Raw genomic sequence first — 17,653 nt, 5'->3', positions numbered from 1 at the left:
CCAGAAATTATCATGAAGCTCGTTGATAGGGCCCATGTTTAGAACCTCGCATTTTCACAATTTGATGCAGGCCTCGCCCACGCACCAAAACAGACTCCAACCACCAGAGTCCAGAGACATCTGACCGGATGGTTTTCTCTTGGCATGTCTCTCCGTTCAGTTCGCGCTGTCTTCAAAGGGCACAAGAACCATCGGCATTGTTGCTCTGTTATTTAGGAAATTAGGAGAACAGCACCGATGATGGTCTTCAACCCCCCTAGCTGTCCATTGTGGTAGCAGATTTTGAAGCTGGTATGCGTTCCTGCGCTGTCAGGCGAGTATAGACAAGTGGCTCCGCATCACTCTCAATCATCAACGGCCAGCTAGCACTGTCTGTACAGTTCGTTTAATTTGCTCAGCTCAGATGATTACCCGGCACGCATAGTTGGTGATGGTAGGGCCACGCTTTGCAATGCGGACCACCGTACCACCGGCGTTTCCCGTTCCTTTGAATATACAAAGTCGTGGTAGTAAACTTTTGCTCCATGGCAAAGAATTGAACAACGCGACGACGACAGCCTAACCAGCAGCATTGGAGAAAGAAAAGTAGAAATCGCCCAGGGTTCAGCAAAAGCAGCGGATCTGATTGCCGCGCGCCACGACATGGTACTGGAAATGTCACCATCTAGCTGCCCAGGCCCAGAGCCGTTTGTTGGGAAACTGGGAGGTTGGGATAACAATTAACTACGCGCCGACTATAGCCGAATCCCCCCCCCCCCCCCCCCCCCAGGCTGTAGCACACGATCGACCGTTTCAGGCAGGAATGCCGAATGCGAATGCTGGACAGCAGGAGTGAGTGACCTTGTCGATGGATTGACGACGACTGACGTGAAGACTATTGGAAAAAGCCACACCCCGACGTCGACCTTTCACGGCACCCACCCACGCAGGGGCGGAGCCAGGTTTAACTTGCCGAGTGCACGTGCACCAGGGAAGAAACAAAATTTTAGTGATTAGCTTCTAAATTTTACCACATGTGCACTCCTTAAACACCAATTAGGTGCACCACGGCCCAGCAGGCAACAACAGCCATGGAGCCCAATGCCCACTAGGCCCAGCTTGCTTACAGATCAATTTGAGAAATTAAGGCCCACAAGAGAAGGCAGAGTGGTGCTGCGCTAGTTGTTCTGCTATTGTGCGCATTAATCCTGACGAGCCAGACGAGAAGACGAAACGACACCGGCGATCCAATTGACAACGCAACAAAAAGAAAACCAGAGAGGCGGAACTAGCGAGGCGGCAGCATCGCATGTCGCTGCGACTGTGCAGCACCACTGCACGACTTGTCGCCGCTCGCCGGAATCTGCATCGCAGCAGCAGGCAGCAGGTTTGAGTGATCTTTGCCAACTCCTTTTTCTATCCGCTGTGCACATGCTTCTAGCTTCTTACTTTGTTCCTCCACTCTAACATAGTAACATTCGAATCCTTTAGAACTTATGTAGGCATGTGGCTAATCATTTTCTTTTAAGTATTAAGGCAGTGTTTTATTTTATTGGTTACAGGTTATCCTTACTTCAATTGAACTGTAGGATTGTTTGGATCTAAATTCTAAAGTTGAGGCCTGAGGGTTTATTTTTGCAAGGATTCGTTGAGATTAGAGACTCTGAAAATTGATCTAATATACCAAAATCATGTCAAGTAAGTTTTATAGTTGATCAATTGACTCTTTAATTTTCTTCCCTTGATTCTTGAATAGGAGCACATAGGAAGCATGTAACTGAAATTTTTAACAATGTGTTGCAGGTGCATTTATGGAAAGATGGTTGAAAAGAAAAGCACCAGATGATGCTAATAATGTTGGTAATTCTCTGCAGCAAGATGCCAATGTTACTTTTCATCCAATGCCATCAGCTCCTAAGGATATCAATTGGGAGGAGGAGATCCAATTTGATCCAGGCAAAAGGAAGGAAATAAGTGCTTATCATCCTAATCTTAGAGAAACAGTAAGAAGAAAGTACCTGGTAAATGGTCCTTGCCAACCTCGCACTCTTAATTTTCCATCTATTCGGATTGGAGATAAAAATAGAAGGTTTAATCCTGAATGGTTTGATGAATTTGGAAATTGGCTTGAGTATAGCGAGTCCACCCATAGAGCATATTGTTTTGTTTGTTTCTTGTTTAGAGACCCCACTAAGAAAGAGGCTGGGTACAAGTCGTTCGTTTTAGATGGTTGGAATTCTTGGCATAATAAAGAAAGATTAAAGGAACATGTTGGTGGTGTTAACAGCCTTCACAATATTGCAAAGAAGAAATGTGAAGATCTGTTACACAAAGCACAACACATTGATGTTGCTCTTCATAAGCAGTTGGAGACTTCTAAAAATGCATATTTTGTTCGACTTAATGGTGCAATTGATACTGCCAGATTGCTGCTCAAGCAAGGATTGCCTTTTCGAGGACATGATGAGTCAAATACATCTTATAATAGAGGGAATTACAGGGAAGTTTATGATTGCTTAGCCAAGCATGATGCGGCTTTAGCCAAGGCATTGACAGTTGATGCTGCAGATAATAGCCTTTTGGTATCTCCTGACATACAAAAAGACATCATCAAGTGTTTTGCAGATGAGATTTTGCATTCTATCCTTGAAGATATTGGGCAAGATGTATTCTGCTTGCTAGTTGATGAATCTAGAGATGTCTCTTACAAGGAGCAAATGGCAGTCGTGCTGAGATATGTTGATAAATCTGGTGTTGTGAAGGAGAGCTTTGTTGGGATTGTTCATGTCAAAGATACAACGGCTGCCAACCTCAAGTCATGTATCGATTCTTTGTTTGCTAAACTAAAGTTGAGCTTGAAACAAGTAAGAGGTCAAGGATATGATGGTGCTAGCAATATGCGAGGTGCATTCAATGGCTTACAATCATTGATCATGAGAGAAAACAGTAGTGCGTATTATGTCCATTGCTTTGCTCATCAACTTCAACTAGTGGTTGTAGCTGTTGCTAGAAAGCATACAGGCATTGCTGAATTTTTTAATAAGATTTCTACCTTGTTGAATGTGGTGGGTGGATCTACAAAGAGAAGGGACATGATTCGATATATCAATCTCAATGAAGTTAGTAAGGCCATGGGATGTGGGTTACTTAATACCGGAACAGGATTGAATCAGGAACAATGTCTTCAAAGACCCGGAGATACTCGTTGGAGTTCTCACTATAAATCTCTCAGAAGTTTAGTTAACTTGTTCCAAACAATTATCAAAGTACTAGAATATGTGGAAAAGGAAGACAAGGATGGAAAAGCGAGGGGTATTCTTGTGTACTTCCAATCTTTTGAATTCGTGTTCTATTTGCATCTCATGCTGACCATTTTGACTATCACAAATACCTTGTCAACGGCACTGCAACGGAAAGACCAAGATATTGTGAATGCTGTTAATTGTGTGAGATCTACTAGAAACCATTTGGACAGGGCTAGAAGAGAGGAGTGGGAGAAAGTACTTGATGAAGTATATGAGTTTTGTGATAAACATGATATTTCCAAATTGGAAATGGATGAGGCTTACATTGATCCGACTAAGCCTAGGAAAAAGACAGGAATTACCAACAAGCATCATTTTCAAGTTGATTGTTTTAATGAAATTCTTGATTGGCTACTGCAAGAGCTTGATAGTCGCTTTAATGAGACTTCCTCTCAATTGCTTGTATGTTCGGCTGCATTCAATCCAAGAGATTCATTCCATGATTTCAATGTGGACAGTTTGATAAGCTTGGCTAAATTATATCCTAATGACTTTGACCATGTGGAGTTGAGGGATCTTAACGCCGAACTTTTCCTTTATATTGATGATGTGCGTGGAGATGACAGATTTGCCAACATAAATACCATTGTCGAGCTTTCTCAAAAAATGGTAGCGACAAGGAAACATCTTACCTACAGTTTGGTTTATCGGCTTTTGAAGCTAGTACTTGTATTGCCCGTCGCCACTGCTACAGTAGAGAGGATCTTTTCAGCCATGAAAACTGTGAAAACAAAGCTGCGCAACCGTATGGGAGATGACTACATGAATCATTGTCTCATTTGCAATGTGGAGAAAGAAAAGATGTTAAAAGTTACAAACGAGGCTGTAGTGGATCGCTTTAAGAAAATAGGAAATCGCAAATACTAAGAGGTATATTTTATCATTACAATGTAGACCAATTAATATTTTGTTGGTGTTTATTGATAACTATCTGTGCTACTGTATTCTTCATTTTATTAAGTATTTATGTGCCTTGGCATATGTTAGACAAGTTTTTTTTCATATATATATTGAGGTGTGCACTCGGTTTCTCTTTGCTCTAGCTTCGCCCCTGCACCCACGCCGCCGCGGCCGGGGTCGTCTCCAACGCGCAGCTACCACGCGAGACACCGAACCTCACCACGCTCCGTTCTTCCGGTCCGGGTCACGAGAAAATCAGACTCCTACTGTCCTACAGCGCGCTTTACGTTGCCGCCCTGATCGACCAGCGCGCTCCAACGAACCCGGCGGACCGTCCGCACGGCGTGCGGCGGTGAGCAGACGGTCCCGGTGGAGGTCGCGGCACACGGTGAGAAGTGAGAAAGAACTGGTTGGAGACGGGCATGTTTAGTGCAACGCGCAGAGTCCAGCGTTGAGAAAACGCTAACGTCGTTTTTTTTTGGCATGTGGTCTAGGGGTCAGGACTCGGGAGTCAGGACAGGCTCGGGAAAGTTCGCGACATGCATGCGGCGGTTGTTCCCGGGCGGGCCTGCAGGAGTTTCGCCATCGGTTTGCTGCCAGTTGGGCCCTTTCTGCTTTCTTATTCCTTTTTATTACTCTTCCCGCCGGCTGCTTAGCGTGGGCCTTGTGACCACGCACGCGCGTCACACGGGCAGGCCGAATTTGCCAGTGGTGCGGGCTCGTGTGGACGTTGCTGACATGCGACGCGGATGGCCTTTTACAGAAAGTATATGGACGGGCACCATACAATTTAGCGGAGGAATGGTTTGCTATTGTTTAGCCCACGAGCTATCTCTGCAGGCCCGTAAGCATTCTTACTCCCAGAACATTGGCTGCTGGAGGCCGGACAAGGTCAACAGATTTCATAAATTCGTGGACATGGTTAGCCAAGCAAAGATAAGATCGCATGCGCGCATGTGTGCTCTCTACATACCATTATCATATCATAAACATAAAGGATAATTCATAACTAAGCACCGTCGTGCGACACCAGTCGGTCGTAAAAGTAAGCCAGGGACGCTGGCAGGTCACCTTCTGCGTGCGTTGGCTGGACGCCGAATCCACCACAAGACGTGGTTCCGCTCGCGATCGGGGTCACCACGACGAGCTCGCCGCATTTCCCGTGGGAAAAAGGAGGCACCTGGGCGGCGGGTGATGCGGGGCTTATCTCCTCCGCGCGCGAGGCTCGCTAGATTTTTACGAGGCCGACCGAATGAGTGGCCGCCGCGTCGCGTTTATCCTCCCCGTCCCCAGCCCAGGATCTCGAATCGGCGACAAGTGGCCACTTCTACTGCCTGACACCGCCGCCGCACCCAACTCCAAAGAACAGTGACGTCCGGGCTCGCCTTTCTGAACCATGCACTGTATGTTCCGCTCGGAAACGCAAAGACACGCACCTGCTCGGGATCAGATGACGTGCGGGATGACATGCCGCCCACCGCCGCACCGTTGCCCGGAGAAAATGGAAGTTGCCCCGGGCCCAAGGTCACTCCTGGCATTTGTGCCCCGTTTTTTTTGCCCCGTTCCGCCCTGCGATTTAACCCGTCTCCAACCACAAAGTGTGCCGACTGATAAAGTTGTGAGATGTGAGTCCTATTTGGAACATTAATTCAAAGATAATTTGAGGGCTAATGTTTAGCCTGGCTTTTCTAGCTAAAGAAGACTTCCAACAATTCAGTTTAGCCTATTCTTTTACCAATACCATGGCTAGTGATTAGTTGTTTGGTTAGTTGCCCCCAGGGGTTTAGTGTGATCTTGGTGCAGAGAGTTGTTAGATGGAGCACCACCGTCTGTTTTCTTTTTGAGTTGTTGGTTATTATTTTGTTATTTTTCCTCTTCTAATAAAAATTCGGCAAATCTCTTGCCGTCCATTCAAAAAAAAAATGTTTAGCATAGAATTGATAGTCTAAGAATTATTTCAAGCTGAGCTGTTTGGATTCATGGGCTAATACTCATCTTCTCCCTCTCATTCTTGTACCTAGATATACGTACAGACTCACCTTTTTTATGGGGTCCACGTAAATTAGTATCATTAGCACCTCTTGAAGGGACTAAGGATTTTGAGTTGCTAATTCACTTTAATCCAAAATGATCCCACATGTTTGGATACATGAAGGATAATTTAGAGCTAAAATGTGAGGGATAAGAATTATTCCATGCAAACAGAGCTTGGTTAGGGACTTAGGGTGGCGGTACGATGAGCTTGGGGATCACACCTGTAATCTGTTTATGTGCGAGAGTGCGGCCTACTTTATCGTGGACTTAAAACCACCACCTCCGATTAGGGGTGGTAAAGGGCCCAACATTTTGAACTAGAAAATCTAAGGATCGGGCCCTAAAAGGGCCGGGCTCTAAACATATGTATTTTTGAACTAAAAATTTTAAGGACTTTATTGGGCTGTGAAGAGGCCATTAGGGCCATGGCCCATTACCACCCCTACCTCCGATCCTATCTCTTTTTGCACGGTGACGGACTGACGGAGGCGCTATCCGTTGGAGACTTGCTTGTGCCGCTAACACGTGCCGCGTGGACGGGGACAACCGAAAGCTTTCCGCGGCCGAGCTAGACTGCCAGGAGCGAGGGTGAGGCACCACCACCAAGTGGATAAAACGGAACGGGCCGGGGTGCGCAGGCGCGCCGCGCGAACCATATCCGGATATGGCGATATCCACGACACGTCAGCCGGATCCGCACCGGGCCCCGACGAGGCCGACGCCAGGACGACGCGCAGGAGCGTCGGGTGGCGCCAGCAGGCGCCCCACACGGCCACACCCCACTTGCGCGGTGACCCCGTCGGCTCGGGCGTCGGCGGGGCGCAACCACGGGCGCGGCGTGGGTCGCGCCGTCGATCGCGCGCTCTGACCGAGCCCCGCGCGGGCGGCCGGCGACGCCGCGCGCGCAGGCGGCGGATCCCCGTTCGCTCCGGGCCGGTCGGTCATCATCGGTATTAAGCTAGTTTTGTCGCGACGCCGGCCCGGCCGGGTAGCGGATTGGTCTTTGACGGCCAGAACGTGAGCGAACGTGGGGGCTATTCGAGAGCTGAGCGCATGGGTGGTTGGCTGGCTGACCACCGGCCCAACTAAGTAGTGACACAACTCAACGTTGAATGTGCATCAGTCCAGTTGGCTTGGATTCGTCACGTGAAGCCAAATAAAACGAGAAAACTTTGCTCCTGTACCCTGCCATTTCTCATAGGAGTAGTTCAGTTTGTTGGTCACGTTTGGGGACGACGTGTTATACTTTTTTTTCTCGAATACTCAGGAGAGTTGAGCATATCATTGTATTAACTATTAAGCAGAAAACAATTCAGAATTACAACACGGAGCAACCGATGTGCTCACGCCGATCATTTACATTGCCAAGACAACAAACGGTCCTAACAACCAAAATTATAGGCTTCGAATACCGATTACTCGCAAATGAGTCTACCGAGCTGCACGGCCCGGTTGCGACCCAATGGGAAGGCGCGTGCTGTACTTGGAAACCGGGAATCTCGAATGCATCACGCATATCCTTATCCTTATGGCTCTATTTTTTTAAAGACACAGATCCACAAACGCACGCACACTCATCCTAAAGAATATACGAATGCAACCATACTCCTATGAGTACCTCCGATAGACTGAGCCGGCAGATCTTCGAGATTGAAGAAGTGACCAAGAGCAAGCGCCTCGCTATTGACTGGCACGTCACCTACCACTAAAAGAATATCGCCTGTTAAATAATCCTGGAATTAATCTAGAAAAATACAAGCACCAGTGCCACGAGTTGAGGACTCAAACTCTGATGGGCAGGTTCTACCCCAAAGAACCTTACGAGCTGAGCTACGCTCTTCTGTTGATACATCGATGCCTTTGTCTAAGTATCTCGGTGTTTAAATTATAAATACATAATATTTATTAGTTTCATAAATAGTTAGCAATCTGTTTTTTTCGAAAGGAATATCAAAACGGTTTTAAATTCGGGAATGATTGCATTTGGGGGTTGACGAAAAATACTCGAGTCCGGTTGGTTATTATTTGAATTGAAATATAATTAAGTATTGAGTTACACAATGTTTGAATCAATAACAAGGTGCGAAACTTTGTTACAGCATCTGGATGACTAGATCAATACGTGCGTAGTTATTTATAGTGAAAATCGTATATACTCACTAAACCCTAAGGGTTTAATTAGGACCGTGTGATTAGTATTTCCCCCCTCTATCTCTCTTTAGAGCTTTAGAAGACCACCAGCACTTATGTATGTGTGTTGTCCACTTGGCGGAGGAAGCCAAGACAAAATATACCAAGTTGGACTTGATGCTTGGCGTACGTGCTTGCATGTATATGCGACTATGCGTCATGCGGCTTGGCAATGACGCAAGCATTTAGCTATGCTTTTTGTCCGGCTGCAATTGTGCCGTCCATCTACTTGCTGAAGAAACTTCCAAGTAAATGCTTTTCAATTTTCACAGTTCTAAAGTTAATTATATACCTTGCTATTTTACCATGAAGTGGGAAGGTATATATAGCTTTATTATGAACAGCAAATAACTCCCATATATACTCCCTATGTTCCATATATGATATGGATATCCCTAAAAAAAATATGATATGGATTTCCGAGTCTATTATTATAGGTCAAACTCGCCTAGCTTTGATAAGGTTACGTGAAAATAGTATTTACGATGTTGAATATGCAAGGTTTGATCAATTACGAAATACAATTTTGTAATATATCTTTTGGCGTGATTCGCAAAAAAAAAATCTTTTGGCATGGTGCATGTTAAATGCTGTTCTCATAAATTAAGGAATTTATCATAATTAGGACAAGCTAACTAAAATATCCTATATTTTGGGAGGGGAGGGAGTGGTTGATTTTGTTACTACTGTATCCTAACCCATTCTGAATTGTCACCTTGCACGGTATACAATAATCCGAGCAGCGCTACCGCTACGGTTGCAGCACGCAAGGAGACGCCAGCGGAGTGCAGAAACAAGAGCAGCAAGTGCAAAAAATATATCAGACGCTCCTCCAGATGCGTCACGCGTGCTGTCCTCTCCCCACGGCCCCAAGCCCCCAACCGAAGCAGTGACGTCCGGGACCTACAAGAGGGACGTCATACGTGATCCACATGCGCTGTCCGGCTCTGTCCCCGCCCACGCGAGAGCAATCGTATTCTCCATCGACCGGGCAGCACAGCACACGCGCGCACGCACGGTAGGTCTGACCGGACGCCGGCCGTCCTCTCCTCCGCCCAAGCTGGCCCGGCCCGGCCGGTCGATCGGGACGCGCGCGGCTGCGGCTCGACCGGCGCTAGTTTAATCGGGGGCCAGGGCTAGCTACGGGGAACGCGCGCGCCCGACATGTGCTGGTAAAAAAACGGGAGGAATACGAGGGCCGCAACCGCAAGTCCAGCCCGCGTGACGTCTCGGATTACGAGTTCACGACGGCGACGACGACGCTGCCGACGCCATCACACACGCGGAAACGTCGGGCGCGCGCGATCGACGACCGGAAAAGAAACTACTACAGCTAGCTAGTGGCAAGCTAGCGGGGCCCGGTTGGTCTGTGCTGACCGGTTCCCTTCGAAATTGGAGGGGGTCATAGTATACGGTTCCGCCGTTGATCCAAACGGAGCGGCTTGGTTCTTTCTGGACGGCTCTGATAGAGGATGGCAACTTTTATGATTGTTATGTCTGGTTTGCGATAAGCTCCAGCTAGCTCAACGTTTCAGGGTCTTAGCTTGTAGCGCAATTAGCCAACTCGATCCGTAGCTGATCCATAATTTAGACTGGTAATCTTAAGTCTTAATTAGAATTATATATTATCTTACGATCGAAAAGAAACTTTGGATTCGCCCTATCTCAGCGAAATAGCTTGCATTTCCCTTCCGTGGATGCGCCGATTCGGCTGGGAAAGAAGTCTAGGACGGCGGCTGATCCGTCGTCCACTTGGCTCAGGCTCAGGCTCACAAAAAATCGTGCCCGCCTGACCAGGATCACGATCCGCCGCCGCGGCCCGCCCCCATCATGAGTCCCAACCGCAACGCGCGCGGCGGGTCCGCCTCCGCCTCCGTAGCGGCTGTCGTCACGGAGCCGGCGTCCCGAGCCGCGGCTGACGCCCCCTCCACGCCAACGCCCCCTCGAGGCCTCCTCGACCAGGAGCGAGACTCGCGTGCCGCAGCAGTCAGTCCGCGCGAACCGGTCGAAAGCTACCCCCGCGTCGCGGCGCGGGGCCAGCGGTGACGTCACCCGCCCACCTCACCTCCCGCCCCTGTATATATCCCGCGTCGCCCCGCCATTTACACACCAGCGCCCACCCCAACCATCGTGAGTCGACCCACACACGAACCACGCTCGCTGGGGGAAGGAGAAGGGGGGAAAAAGAAGGGGAGAGGGAGAAAGAGAACGGAAAAGTTAGGGGGGGAGAGAGACGACCCTGCGGCCGCGACGTCAAACTCGAAGCACGTCGGGGGGAGGCGCGCGGGGGAAGTAAATGTACCAGGCGATCCCCTACAGCAGCGCCCGGCCGTGGCTCATGCCGGCGGCCGAGGCGGGCGCCGTCTCCGTGAAGCCGGAGCCGCCGGCGGCGGCGACCCCCGGCGCGGAGGAGCCCGCCCGGCCCGACGACGCCGCGGCGGGGGACGACGGCGGCCGGGCGGAGGTCGAGAGGGCCGTGGCCGAGAGCCCGGTGCTGGTGGTGGGGCGGCGCGGGTGCTGCCTGAGCCACGTCGTGAAGCGGCTGCTGCAGGGGCTCGGGGTGAACCCGGCCGTGCACGAGGTCGCCGACGAGGCCGCGCTCGCCGGGGTCGCCCCGGCCGGCGGCGCCGAGGCCGCCGCGCTGCCCGCGGTGTTCGTCGGCGGGAAGCTCCTGGGCGGGCTGGACCGGCTCATGGCCGTCCACATCTCCGGCGAGCTCGTGCCCATCCTCAAGAAGGCCGGCGCCCTCTGGCTCTAATTTATTCAACCAGGCGCGTGTTTCTTTCTGCCTTCCAGTTTCACACAGAAAAAAGGCCGCCGTTGGATCGAGTATTAAACCTCACACCGCGGCGGATGATGAAGCGCTGCGCTAGGACTTTGTTCGATTTTCTTGATTTAGGGGGGAAGCAAGAAAGCAAATGATAATTCCTAATTTACATAATTTTATCCAGTAATAGCTTGTTTGGTAGCGTGTGTGATGCGTGCTCGCTTCTTCCATCCATCATGTGAATACGGAAGGGAAGACGAGCGAGGCGGAGAGAGAGGGACATTTGCCGCATCTGTACAGTCGTTTCCGTTTCAGATTTTAATGAAGATGAGCTGTCCGGTTTCCCATTTCGTGTGGTTCTTGGACCATTTTGTGCGCATCATACCACCTGGGGTGTGTTTAGTTTCCACAAAATTTCCAAATTTTCCATCACATCCATCACATCTCCTATCATATCGAAACATTAAATATAGCAAATAATCCATGTATGAAGTACTAAATGTAGTTAAATAAAAAAACTAATTGCATAGTTTTGATGTACGTTGCGAGACGAATCTTTTGAGCCTAGTTAGGTCATGGTAGGACAATATTTACCACAAACAAACGAAAAGTGATACAGTGTGCTACAGTGACTGATGTGACTTTTTCTTCCTCTTCTCCCCTCATCTGAACACAGCCCTGGTATACTGCTGCTCCATACGGCTCATTGCCGTCCGTATACGGCATTTTCATTTTGTCTTGTACTCTGCTGGCTCGATCCGTGGCCGGTTGCTGAGGTGGCGTGGGTGGACGACTGGACGTCACTGCACTATGATGCGATCAGATGGCATGTCACGGACGCATATTTTCTCTGTTTTTTTTCCTACCCCACAGAAGTAAATTTTTGACCGAACTTTGCTACGTACGTGGTTTGTAGGAGTAGTAAATTAGCAAAAAATGGAATGAAATAAGAAGGATGTTAGGATGCAAATCCTGGATTATTAAGACACCATCGAATTGGAGTAGTATAACCCAACTATCTCATGTTGCCAGTACTAAGGTACATGATTTTGCGACAAACAAAATCATTTTTTTTTGGTGTTGCTACAACTGGTTCGTGGCTGCTCGTGGAAGAGAACTAGTAGTGCCAAACGGAAGACGATGCAACTAAGGAACTAGTAGCTCTGCTTCGCTGTACTCTTGCGTGGGACAAGCGTAGTCATACTGTTCCCGTCTTCTAAAAAAAACCGTAGTGAGGGCGCGTTTAGTTCTAAAAAATTTTCACCTCGAAATTTGTAATTTTCCCTGTAGACACATGCATGGAGCACTAAATGTAATTAAATAACAAAACTAATTACACAGTTTGGATGTACACGACGAGACGAATCTTTTGAGCCTAATTAGTGCATGATTAGCCATAAGTGCTATAGTAACCCACATGTGTTAATGATGCAGTCAAAGGTCTCAAAAGATTCGTCTCACGGTTTCCAAGTGAGTTCTGAAATTAGTTTTTTAATTAGTATCCGAAAAACCCTTCCGATATCTGGTCAAACTATTGACGTGACACCTAAATTTTTTTTGGAACTAAACGGCTCCTGATATTGCCAAGTGCGTAAGCAGTGATGGGCGCGAACTGGAAACAACCGTGGAGTTCGAGTCGCAGGGAGCCTAGCAATTAGCAAAGCACGACGCAGCAGAGGAGAAATCAAACTTGCCGTCTCGTGGATTTGCGCGGCGCAAGTGGTTGCGACGGCAGCGAGATGAGAGTACACAACACAGGTCAATTGACCGCAGCCCAAGGATCCAGCAGCAGCGCAAAAATCTTCGCCTCCCAAGTGGAGTACAAAAGGCACGTCCTTCCTCGGACTGGGTAAAGGACTTTCTTGTCAGAATCCAGAGAGAGAGAGAGCGCTTCCTTTTTTTTTTGAAATGGAGAGAGAGCTTCCTTTTACAGTGGCAGGCAGGCGCCAGGCAGAGGGAAATTTCACGGCAGGGTTTCTCACGGCCCACACGCCATGAACTTGTCGCGCAGCCGCGGCCGCTCTTGGCACTTCCGTATGGCCACCGGGCTCGGCTCTCTCAGCCAGCCAGACTGCCATTCTGCCACTCGAAAACGAGAGCGGAAAGAAGATAAAGCGGCGGGATCGGGCGGCCGCCGCGCGTCCGGGTGTCCGGCCTCGCGCGCAGCCACCGGCCAGGCCACCACCAAACGCGCCCGCGTCCGTGGCCGCGGCCCACCGCACCAAATACGCCATGTGCGCCGCATCCGCCGCGTTCGGCCGCGACCGTAGCAGCAGCGCGCTGGGCGCTGGGCGCTCGCCTCGCCCGTGGTGGTGGACTGGTGGTGGTGGTCCCCGCCGCGGCCAAACAAACAGCCGGCCGCGCGCATACCGCGTGCTGCAGTGCAGGTAGTACAGCCGCCGTAGCGTGGCGAGATTCCGCGTTCACTGCTGCTGCTTTGTGCTGTGGTCCTCACTCCCTTCTTCGCCGCCCTGGCCGCGGCGGAAAGCGGGTAGTAGGCTACTACTCCCTCCTTCCCTGTTTATAAGGCATACACGTATATCAAGATTCAAACCTTGCCATCTTTGACCAATAATTTGACTATTAAATTTTTATTTTTATAATGCAAATTTCATATGATTGGATTCATAATCAAATATATTTTACAATGATTATAAGTTTATAATCAAAAGTGATATAATATATGATAAATAAATGGTCAAAGTGTTGTTTAGAAGACCGTGTCATGTTCCACCATGCCTTATAAACGGGGAAGGAGGGAGTACTACTTGTTGTACTTGCGCGCGTGGTCATTGGCCGCCGCCAGGCAGGGAACGACAGACCACACGCCCACGAGCTGTCCGAGTCATCTCCACGTACATAATCTGCGTCTGTTCAGAAATCTGTTTCCTTTTCCTTCTCGTGGGCTGATGATTACACATTCGATGAACACCAACACCAGCGCTGCACAGGGATGAACACCTATTGCTAATGACACACAGTGTGGTCGAGGGAAAGTCCTTTGCTGCCATGACGATTTTCCAGTTTATTTTTCCTGTAGTGACAAGCAGCTTTTCCCTTTCTCATGATTACATACACTGGGCCCTTTTGGGCCACCGATATAGCGCAGGAGCTGTCATGGCGGCAGTACCAGTCTCTAGCGTTTCCAGGTACATGCGGCTTTACGCTAAGCTCCAGTCCGCCCTCGCTTCTCGTCTCCCTCTGCTTTCAGTATAGACCTGGGCATGGGTCACCCGACCCGAACAACCCGACCCAACCCGCCCGAAAAAAACCCGATCCGACCCGACCCGAGCTACGTGGCGGGTGGGCGCGGGCCGTATTTTTTGACCCGCAACAATCAACGGGCCGGGCACGGGCCGTGATTTTTGACCCAAAACCCGACCCAACCCGAAAAACCCAACCCAAAGGCCAAAAAACCCGACCCAACCCGAAAAAAAACCCGACCCGACACGCCCGCGCAGGGTGCACGGGCCAACCCGACCCGACCCGGTGATAAGTACGGGTCGGGCGCGGGCCGTCCTATGCGACCCGTGACCCGGCCTTGACCCGACCCGAACCCGACCCGACCCGACATTTGCCCAGGTCTATTTCAGTATGCCGAGACATCGCGACAGTAAACAAATGTTGCTCCAGTGCTAAATACTAGCCTTCATGGCGATGGAGTATCACGCCATTCTTTTCTCGACTCTTTAAGATATGCAGGGAGAGGAACCTTCATGCCGCCCTCATGGCAGAGGATTAGGAGATGCTACGTGTGAGGAACCAGCCCAAGTTAATCTCGTTTAATTAAGTTATCGCCCATTGATCAACTAGATTAAAAAGGGCCAACCCCGGTAGTCCTTGGAATGTATCAGGAGCACCGCCCAGGATTTAAACACACTCCACTTGCACAACATGTAGACATCGTCACACAAGCACAACCGTACATAGAGTTTAGATTACATAAAAGAGGTTCAAGTACAAGGACATCAAGTTTCAGAGTTTTTTTTGCAGCGGAAAGTTCTACATCGCGCTCATTCCATACATAGTACAAAATAGAAGGTTAACACTATATGCCGATAGTGTCCTTCTCATAGCCACCGGCCATCTACTCCTCACCCGCACCTCCGTCCGCGGGGTAGAAGTACCAAAAACAGCCTCCGACTGCGGATCACCTGCAATAACTTTAACGATAGCACCATGAGTACAAAAGGTACTCGCAGGGCTTATCCAATATGGGTATATACTATCCCGACCTCAAAGAGAATGCATTTGGTTAGTAGCAAGAATAGGGTATGGTATTTAACTTTTGCATAAAAGCATCTAATTTTGATCAAGTTGTAATAAGCAAAAGACAGGGCATCTATGATCTCTAAAGCATGCATCAAACAATTACATAAGTAAAGTGTTCATAAATCATAAGCTCAATCTTCCATGAACTTCCTCGGTAACTCTACGTTAAAGTCAAAGTACAAGAGCGTGCTCAATGTCCGAGAGCGCGGCTATTGCAATAGATCAAAAACCTTGCAGGGGTGTACAACTTTTCCAACACGAGAACAAGACCAATGACCATACCCACGGTCAAGAATAAGTGTTGATTCATGTCTCAACCTTTCACACAAACACAACCGGCTATGAGTGAACAGTCGAGAAGGACAAGTGCACCGTACCCGCCGATCACACTCCATCACAACTCGCACCGAATCCGATCAAGGCAATGTGTGACTCATGCTAATTGGCTTACCGTCCCATTATAAAGTATGTGGTTTGTACGGAAAGGTGCTCAATTATCAAAGCGATTACGCATCGGTCCTTAATCAACTCAAGCAAGACTAACCATGTGAGCTCCATCCCAACATGGCCCTATCATACTTGCCCAAGTCCGAATCATCTTTCATATTTGCTCAACTTTTATCCATTCTTGACTAATCATGTAAATTAATCAAATATCCTATAGCTCGCAAGTGGTGGTGACCTTGCCACCTCTCGTCTTGTACCGTAGCTAAGCATGGCTAAGCATATAGTTCGTGACACATGATATCCTAATCAAGGTTGATAATGCATCAAATAGGTTCTACGCAATCAATGATATATATAGTAACTCATGCGCAAACAAGACACATATACTTCATTGATCCAAAATAGGGTGTAAGAAATGCTTAGGGGCCTGCCTTGAGTCTCGACGGGAGTAGAGTCTCCAACGATCTCCGGTTCAAGCTCCTCTTGCTCCGGCGTCACGGTCTCTACACGAGTGCAATGATGCATGATAAATAAATATGCCATGAATGATTGACATGGTATGCAAATAGTATGAGAAGGTATGATTTAACATTGCAAAACTATGATAAAGGGGCTAGACATGTAGTACATATGTGGATTAATCATAGCTAAGTGTAAGGGTAAAGAACCACTAAATGCGGACCGTCCGGCTTGGGAGAAGCGGACCGTCCGGCTCTAAACGGCGGACCATTTGTCGGACTGTCCGCCGATCAGGTGCGGATCGTGTTGGGTGAAAACATGCTCTCTGACTAAATCGCGGACCGTCCGCGTAGATTAAGCGGACCGTCCGCCTCTCAAATCTTGAAAGGCTAGGAATCGTGCAGAGGCTCTGTTGATTTGGGGGGATCTGGTGGACCGTCCGGCCATGTCGGGCGGACCGTCCGCGACACAGCCGAGGCTCACCGGTGAGTTCGCCGCCGGCGATTCCGGCCACGGTTTGGGGTGGGGTTTGATCCTAGAGGTTCCTGGGAGCCTAGAGAGTTCACTTTGGTAGCTAAACCACACATGCATTAAGATCTCAAAGCTCTAGGTCAACAATGGTGATTGGGCTCTAGGTGAGTTCTTAGCTTCACATCCTAGGGCAATGGAGAATGGATCGGGGAGGGGAAACACTCACCGGCGTCAAGTAGGATACCGGGAAGGGCTTCAAGGCAATGGGGAAGGCTTGGAGTAGTTCGGGGTCGTCTTCCTTGCTTGGGGCTTGAAGGAGGAGATGGAGTAGAAGAAGAACTTGTTGGGGAAAGCTCCTCCCCAAGGAAGAAGAGGAGATCGGGGCGGTGTAGCTCGTCGGCGTCGTTTCTTGGCGTTCTCCGGCGATGCTCCGGCGAGGTAGGAGTTCAATGGCAAGAGAGGAGGAAGGGGAGCTCCTCCATGGCTTAGCTAGAGAGAGAAGTGTTTGGGGAGAGTGGGAGGGAGAGAGAGGGCTGGGAGATGGTTCCTAGGGGAAGAGGGGTCGGGCTGACGAGTGGGGCCCGAGGGTGGGACGTGGCGCCCAGACTCTGCGCGCATGACACGCACCAGAGATGCACTGGCGGACCGTCCGCGAGTGAGGAGCGGACCGTCCGCGGATGGGTGACGTGGCAGTGAAGTCGATGTGTCCGAGGTTAACTGTGGTCAGCCATGTGGCATAACCGCGGACCGTCCGCCGTATAGGGGCGGACTGTCCGCCACTACCAAAAATAGTAGACTAGCCCAATGTTTAATTCTCTCTTTAAGTGTG

The 17,653-nt window shown here is 49.3% G+C and overlaps 2 protein-coding genes across 2 annotated transcripts; both read left to right on the top strand.

Annotated features, from left to right (window-relative positions):
* The first annotated feature begins 1,670 nt into the window (after nt 1-1,670).
* LOC120710125 (zinc finger MYM-type protein 1-like) lies at nt 1,671-3,460 on the top strand. Its single transcript, XM_039995794.1, has 3 exons — nt 1,671-1,677; nt 1,783-2,843; nt 3,440-3,460. Exons 1-3 carry the CDS (start codon nt 1,671-1,673, stop codon nt 3,458-3,460), a joined length of 1,089 nt encoding a protein of 362 aa, XP_039851728.1.
* A 7,050-nt stretch (nt 3,461-10,510) lies between these two features.
* Nucleotides 10,511-11,526, top strand: LOC120707554 (monothiol glutaredoxin-S5-like). The gene has a single exon (XM_039992472.1). The coding sequence runs from the start codon at nt 10,705-10,707 to the stop codon at nt 11,164-11,166; it is 462 nt and encodes a 153-aa protein (XP_039848406.1). The 5' UTR covers nt 10,511-10,704; the 3' UTR covers nt 11,167-11,526.
* The last annotated feature ends 6,127 nt before the right edge of the window (nt 11,527-17,653 follow it).

This window comes from Panicum virgatum, chromosome 5K (genome assembly GCF_016808335.1).
Source record: "Panicum virgatum strain AP13 chromosome 5K, P.virgatum_v5, whole genome shotgun sequence".
In the NCBI taxonomy this organism is placed as follows: domain Eukaryota; kingdom Viridiplantae; phylum Streptophyta; class Magnoliopsida; order Poales; family Poaceae; genus Panicum; species Panicum virgatum.
This window is presented reverse-complemented; position numbering and strand designations above follow the sequence as displayed.